This window comes from Helianthus annuus, chromosome 17, assembly GCF_002127325.2.
Source record: "Helianthus annuus cultivar XRQ/B chromosome 17, HanXRQr2.0-SUNRISE, whole genome shotgun sequence".
NCBI lineage: Eukaryota > Viridiplantae > Streptophyta > Magnoliopsida > Asterales > Asteraceae > Helianthus > Helianthus annuus.
Genome location: NC_035449.2, coordinates 57,176,262 through 57,184,565, shown reverse-complemented (window position 1 = coordinate 57,184,565; position 8,304 = coordinate 57,176,262). Strand labels below are relative to the sequence as shown.

The window sequence follows — 8,304 nt, the reverse complement described above, 5'->3', positions numbered from 1 at the left end:
TATAAAGGGAACCCTAAAAAGCCTTGAAGAAATTGGAGAATCTAACCCTAGAAAGCGACAAAAACAGGAAATTGACAAGAAAAAAAAACAAACCGTGCGAGAAGATCTGAGAAACCGTGCGAAAAATGGTGCGATTTTGGGGAAAAAAATTGGCCAGGAACGAGAGTGCAGTGGGGTTTCGCGAATGTGAGAAGTGGATGCAGATGAGGGCTTTTATATGGAACAATGAAAAAATGCCCCTGACCATGCGCATGGTCGTGCGGATTTTCGCACGGGTGTGCGGATTTTCGCACGGGGGTGCGGATCCGATGTTGACCCATTCTTGCACGTTGACCTCGGTAATGCACGGGGGTGCGACTCGAGGTGCAGGCCAGCCCGAAATTGCACGGGCGTGCGACCCATGGCACGGTCATGCCAAATCTGCAGATGTGTCTGTTTGCTGCAGAAACCAGTTTCAGCACTCTTTTTGGCCATGTTTCGCCATTTTTACCATCCGCAACATGTTTTAACAATATTCCCACGTAGACCCTTCACTCGGCACGTATAAAAACTGTACAAACAAACGGAAACTACCAAACACTCCTAAATTACGCTAAAACTAGAAAAACACATAAAAAGACGATACTACCCCTAAAGCGCTTTTGGCGCTCTTGCTACATTTTTAATCCGCGAGTCAGTAGCGTAGACTCATGCTAAATTTTTGTCGGCGAGTCGATAGCAAGACTCATGCTAAATTTTTGTCGGCGAGTCGATAGCAAGACTCATGCTAAATTTTTGTCGGCGAGTCGATAGCAAGACTCATGCTAAATTTTTGTCGGCGAGTCGATAGCAAGACTCATGTCCCCACACTTAAGCTGTATGCGGGGTGTGGAGCTCGATAACCTCCACCGCCGACTCGATCGGCCCTCCAATGTGAACCTTTAACCGATGCCCATTTACCTTGAAAATAACGCCGTCCGCGTTCTATATTGCAACAGTCCCATAAGGAAATACCTCTTTTACTGTGTATGGTCCTGTCCAACGTGAATGAAGCTTTTTCGTAAACACGCTTCTTGTCGTTAGCCATGATGATGTGTCCTTCGTCGGCTGGGCCCTCTGTCTCAGCGGATACCACCTGCTCGTCCACAGCTGCTGCGAGTTGCAGCGCAACCGCACGGGATCTCTAATGAAGACGTCTCCTCAGATCACGCTCGGGTTTGTCTGAAGGCTCAGCAGCGTCAGGAGCAGGGGTTGAGGACATGAAAAATTGCTCGACAAGAATATTATATTATTATAATAAGGCTGTTTTTTTTTTTTTTTTTGCTGAAAAGAAACAGAATATTATTTTAAATGGGCTGAAAAATTTATAAAAATCCGAAAATGGGCCGAAATTTTTATAAAAATTAAAGCAATGAAAATAATCGAATCGGCTAGTGCAAAAACGATTTTTAAGAGCCGAAAATTCAACGAATAAATGAATAAATAAATCCGGATTAGAACAAATAAATAGAATAAAAATTTACAAGTGTACAAAAGAATCATGAAAACGAATAAATTAAATTAAAAACAAGAAATATTAACAGATAAATCAACGAATAAATAATCACGAAAGTATACAAAAATATTAACAAGTATATACACCGATAACACAATGACTCGGGTCGTTCCTAAAACTCGCCACTTCCCCGGCAACGGCGCCAAAAACTTGGTACGTGCGCGACTGTACATATTTTTACAATGAATTTACACACGAATTGGTTTTAAATTTATAAAAGTGATTATTACTTTTACATCAAAACACACACGAAAGGGCAAGTGTACCCCGTCATATATGTAGTAAAGTATCGGTAAGAACCAAGTATCGATCCACGGAAATGGGCGGAGAAATAGTACTAGACCTTTGTCACTAAATTACCGGTAAAAACATACGTTGTTTTGGTTTTAATTAATCTAAACTAAGCATAAATAAATACTTATAAAACATAGTAAATTATATATAAATAGCCTTGCTTAATACATAACCGCAGCATGTCAACTAAGTCAGTTTTGGCATTTAGAAGCATTTGGTCAATTTTCCATTTCGAGACAATTAGTATCCCTTTCGGGAATCCTAACATGACAATCATTCGGAAAGTTAAAACGATAAACACACTTTAACCACCTAAAATTGTTCTTTAACGTGCGATTGATAAATGTCTACAAAAATCTCCTAAAAATAAGTTAGTCATCCGTTAGGAGTTTTCTAACCTCACTTAATCAAGGAAAGCAACACCGATAAACACAATGCAACCACCGAGACAAGCATAAACTAGATTAAATCACAACCGAGTTCATTTTACAAATCTTACACATAAATTCACCAAGATAGCAATTTTGGCCGAAACTACTAACTAGGCTAACAAATCATGGCAAGAATCCGTAACAACACCATCTAAGCCGTTAGAGTCCTTCCGTGAGGGCAAGCTCTCTTGATTAATAATAATTGCATTTTATTAAACCACTAACCCGTTAGAGTATCATGGTGCCTACATTTTAACCAAGTTAAACTAGTTAACCAAATTAAAAGTTTACTAATACATGATTAAATAAGCTTCATTTTGCAACTATCTTACCTAACCAAGCACCAATCATCCAACACAATTACTTATAATCAAGAAATCAATATCAATAACAAGGTTGCAAACTAATCATCAAAGATAGTCATAGAAAATACTTCAAAATGTCATTACAAACATAGATTAACATACTAATCAAGCAAGGGATTGTTGTGTTTTTGCCCAAAGGCTTACATTAATACATAATAATCAATCTAAATGCTTGAAATATAACAAAAGTATGGAAAGATTTGAGAAACCAAACCATAAACAAGCATAAGAATGAGAATCTGGATAGTAAATGAGCAAAACCGGGCAATGTGGCTTGAATCCGAGCGAAAGCAGCAGCCTTCGGAGCCTCAAAATCGCCTGCAGAGCTCCCAAAATGTCCAGAGTTACCAACAAAATGGTTCTGTTCTGTTTTTATGCTTTTTCGGTGTCGCACGGTCGTTCTTGGTTTGGCACGGTCGTGCACTTTAAGCAATTATTGGTGGTGGTCCACCATACCGTGTGACATCAGCAGAGTTGACTGGTCTTCGGTCACGCACGGGCGTGCCATGGGCTGCACGGGCGTGCATATCCGGGGTCGGGGCTGGTCATCGAATCCGCATGGGGGTGCAACCATTCGCACGGGGGTGCAACAAGTCGCACGGGGGTGCGTTGCCGGGATTTCGTTGCACTCCTGATCGCACTGGGTGTGCAACGCCGATCTGAGCCTTGTTGTCGCATCCGCACGGGGGTGCCACCAGTTGCACGGGGGTGCCACCAGTTGCACGGGGGTGCAACGCCGAGCTGAGCCTTATTGTCGCATCCGCACGGGGGTGCCACCAGTCGCACGGGGGTGCAACTTGCCCAGGTCAGAATTTTCCACAGAATGTTCGCAGTTCATTCGTTTCGCCCGGAAAATCCTCGTTTCACTATCATCTTGTCTGGTATGTTGTTTTAGGCCTGTAAACAAAAGTATACATGATTAAGTATCCGCATGACGGTTTTACGGCCGAAAACGCATAAAATGGGGATAAAATGAGGGACTAAAATATGTGTAAATTAGCGAATATCACTTGTCCTCAAGCAAACTCTCTTGTAACACTATAACAATAATTAGACAAACGCATCAAAACATCTCTTTACCATATGTGAGTTAAGGTCCAAAGTCATGCCCACTTATTAAGACAAACATATTTATAACCCAACAAGCAATTTATATTGATATAAACAAGACACTACCTGGCCAAGCCTAGCATACTTCAGGTTTCTAGTCTACATGCGTTCACACCCCTCACAATTAATCACACCACTCGGTTTATTTCTGGACTAGTCAAGATGCACTAGTATATATGTGAACACTCAAAACCAATATGCACATCATTACCATAAGCTTGTATAGCAATCAAATCGCCACCAAATAACACAAACACATTGCGCGAATCAAGAGGATTTATTGGGTTGTAATTTGGCTAAGGTTAAGGGTATGGTAAAGGAATATAGAAAGAGAAAAAAAATGGCTAAGGTGGTGAAAATCCTAGTTAGGCTATATAAACAATCTAAACACATGAACACTAAACTTTGGATCAATGTGACCCATACACGTAGCTCTACTTTTTTTTCTTTTTTTCTCATTCTCTCTCTCTTTTTTTTATTCTTTTTTTTTTTGCTTTGGTCTTTTTGACCCAATATATCACTCTTGTTTTTCTTTGACTAAACAAAATACACAAAAATACATAACTACTAGACCTAAATTTACTCGGATTTCACCACACAAGGTTTAAAAAAAAGGCTAAAGGCTAAATGGGTAGTGTGAATGGGTTTTAACAAACGAATAGGTAAAGGGTCAATAGTGGCAACTAAGGGATCATGTTAAGGTAGTGGGTAAAATAAAAAAAAGAAACAGGCTTTCAAACAAAGGTTTAATCCTAGTGCCTCTATCATTTTCGTGCAAGCATTTGGTTCATGATCTTGATATGCATCAAACTACACAAGTTCTGAAATTGAAATACATAATGGCAACACTCAAACCAAAGAATCCAAGCGAACACATAAATGTGAATAGGCTCAAAATCTCACGGAAACGGTGGAATAGGGTTGCCGATGTGAAGCATGTAGATTTGTCCCCTATTTAATATGTTACCCCTAATCAGGCATTTCTTATTATATTGAAAACAACTTGTTGAGAAACTTTAGATTGTAGCTTAAAGAATTAACCATGATTAAGGACCTATACATGTGCACCGGCAAGTAATGAATTGATGATTTGAAAATTTTTGTTTTCGTGCACAATTAAGATTTACTCAAAGGACTTTTCGTCAAAAATTTTTAAATTTCCCCACATCCCCACACTTGAGTTATACATTGTCCCCAATGTATATTTTGTAAACTAGAAAGTATGTGCGAATGGGGTTTTGAATCATTCAGTTGCATCATGCACAAGGGACTTCAATGATATTCAAATTGATGAAGTAACTAAACTAAAGAAAATTAACTAAGTCTTAAAAACATGACAAACTAAAGCAACGAAGTTCACCAAACACCAACACACAAAAGACTAAAAAGTTCAACGATAAAGTACAAGGGATAGAAAGTGCACGTGGACCTGATCAATTGAGATCAGAGAGTGCTCTGATCAGTTTGGCCCGCGATTGGGGCCAAAGAAAGACTCCATAACACCACGCGCAAGAGGTCGAGTTGTGTACGGATCCATATGTTGCTCATTGCTTGAACTCTCTCCTTGATCATAAACTTGAGCTGGTGCAAATATTGATCTCCAACTAGGAAATGGCATCCGTGGGTAATACGGGAGTGTCAAGTTTTCATCATCCTTATCCCAAGGCGGTAGAGTGCTATAGTCCACCCTTGAAACATTCTCGAAGTAATTCAAACCTGCACGATAGTCCTCATGATGACGAACCTGTTCAGCATAATCAAAGAGCTTTTGATAGTTCCTTTCTTGTTGGTACACACACAATTGCAGCAATTCCCGTTGCTCGCTCCTCCATTGTCTCGCTTCTTCATACTCCATTGTACTTCGATCCCACATTGCTCTTTGAAATGAATTCCAGCTTCTATATGCGGGATGCCGACCTGGATATGGATTTATGGGCTCATTTCTCCCTAAATGATCGTACTCTCTTTCTTCACCATTAGGACCCCCATCATTCTCCCCCATAACTATATCTTTAGCTATCTCATGGACCCGCCTATTACTCATATCATGTAGAACAAAATGGGTCACAGTTTCCTTATAAGTAAATTCTCCTTTTCCCAATTGAGATCTGCAAAAATCTGTGAAAGGCACGATCCTTGGTGTACTTCTTTTATAGATAACATTTGCATTCTTCAATAAACACGATAACAACCGACAACGTGGGATGATGGCTCTTTTTGATTTTTCATGTGCTTCCCAAACATTTAACATGATTAACTGACGAAAAGGGAAAATTGGTTTACCGATCACAAGTGCGTAAAGAACTCTCACATCACAATGTCTTACTTTAGCTTTGTCACTCCTTCTTGGGATAATGTTCCAAGTAAAAATTTTTGAGATTAATCGAGGCAATGGTTTCAAATCACTCGCCTTCAAAGGCATTGACTCAGAAAATTGCTCAAGTGGAACTTCAAACAATGTCTCCAACATTTCAGCCCATTCTGGCCCTTTTGCTTGTTTTATATCAAGACATATGTAGTTATCCGGATGAGTTTCATATTGTGCTTGAGGTAAAGTGTCAAAGGGAGCAATCTTCAATAGAGACTTCATAGACATTGTTACTTCAGTTTTATTCACTGTACCAATTAACTTTGTGTCCCAAGGATGATTATCACCCTCCACTTTCCTTAAAGTAGACATCCACTCGATAATCTCTTCTTGATATACTTCCGGATTATCCTTATTGTTGAAAGTTAGTGCAGCCAACCATCCCAAACGTTCAAATCCTTCAACCAACCCAAAATGACGGAAATCATCCAATTCAGTTTTCCGTTCTGGCACAAGAATCTCTTCAGACTTAACATCTTCCAGTTTCTCCCTATATAATTGTGGTCGCCAATTCTTTTCTATGTCCGATAACTTTTTGCTTCCCCAAGATGGCTTCTTGTTGCTTGATTCAGCAACTTCCTTTGAACTTTTCCTTTTGGGTGCCATTCTGCGAAAACGAAGAAAATAACCACCATTTAGCTCACATGATATAACGATTTCTCATAAAATCAATTGTAAATGTGTGTCTGTTTCCTATCTAAGTAGTCTAACCATTTTTTTAACAACTTAACATTCGAAATTGGAAATTTTCACAAACTTCCTTCCTAACTCAACTGTACCATCCATCTAGCATAACACAATGTCAGCAATCAAACCTAACCTTGTTCACCCAAAATTACACAACATAGGATTTTTTTTTTCTTTTTGACCTCACAGCATCTCACATTATCATTTTTCATGTTCTATCTTAAAATTAAACTTCAAATTTTCAACTTTTCTCACATCCATCACACATCTCACAGTGCAGCATGTTGAACCCACAATTATTCAATTTAATTTTTCATTTTTACCCTAACAACTTAACATGAAAATAATCTAAGCATGAACACCATTTCTAGTTATTTAGCATGATAAATATGCAAGATTTTCAGCATTCGTGAAAGTACTAGCAAAATAAAAACGAAAATTTCTTACCTTACTTATCTCGTGATGGTGAGAATGTGATTAGATGAAAGCTCGCACCAAAAACACACAAAAACAACCCAAATTCGTGAACTTCAACCACGGAAATCGTTTGACTCGCGAATGTTTTTGAAAAATTACTCCATGGGTTTCGATATACTCGTCAACATGAATGTTTTGACACCAAACTCATTGATTTTGATTGCGTTTTGAAGAAATTATGAAAATGGTGGCTAGGGTTCTTGAGAGGTTTTGAAAGAAAAATGAGATAGATGATGAAAAAGTTGGTTAATGATCTGAGAATTGATGGATAATGGGGTGTTTGGAGAGAGAAATTTGAATTTTTTTTTCTTATAACCGCCCCCCTTTTTCAACTTGTTATTCAGCAGCATCGGCGTATTTGTGTGGTGCCAAACGTATGCTTACGGTGTTCTGAAAACACTTTATCAGCGTACAGCAAGCGTAGTACAGTAAGAAATTGAGATTTTCTTTGCATTCAACGTATGCTTGCGCCACCCAGCGTACACTTATGATTTATTTTGCCAAATCACCTTGTGAAATGTGCCAGATTTCTGTGTCTATTAAAAAAAACAACGTGATACTCTTGACCAAACTTTTAATTCCCAAAACTCATTTACTGAAATTTCAATTCTTTTTAGATCCAAAATGCATTTAACAACTCCATTAATGTTCTTGAAATGGTTTCAATTTTTATCGACATTTTCAAACCACATTAATTTTTTTTTACATTTTAAAACCATTTTTCATAAAAGACACATGTTGTCATCTAAAAAGACTCCCCTCCCCAACTTAGAAGTGTGCATTGCCCTCAATGCATTCATAGTGCAAATGAGTTTGTAAAATGTGACAACATATTTGTGACTCGCCAACTGTGTCCTCCCCAACTTAGATTCTTGGAACCATGTGAACAATGAACGGTTTGGTGTGGTGATTGAAAAACAAAAGAAAACAAACAAAAACGCACACAAAAAAAAAGAAAAAAAAAAACAAACAAACGGGTTGCCTCCCGGGTAGCGCTAAGTTTTATGTCCTCAGCCCGACATTTCCTGGCCCATTTAG

At 38.6% G+C, this 8,304-nt stretch overlaps 1 protein-coding gene across 1 annotated transcript; it reads right to left on the bottom strand.

The window, feature by feature from the left end:
• Positions 1 to 5,036: 5,036 nt before the first annotated feature.
• LOC110925926 lies at positions 5,037 to 7,603 on the bottom strand. Its single transcript, XM_022169722.2, has 2 exons — positions 7,237 to 7,603; positions 5,037 to 6,709 (listed from the first exon to the last, which is right to left on the bottom strand). The coding sequence occupies exon 2, from the start codon at positions 6,706 to 6,708 to the stop codon at positions 5,194 to 5,196; it is 1,515 nt and encodes a 504-aa protein (XP_022025414.1). The 5' UTR covers position 6,709; positions 7,237 to 7,603; the 3' UTR covers positions 5,037 to 5,193.
• Between the last annotated feature and the right edge of the window lie 701 nt (positions 7,604 to 8,304).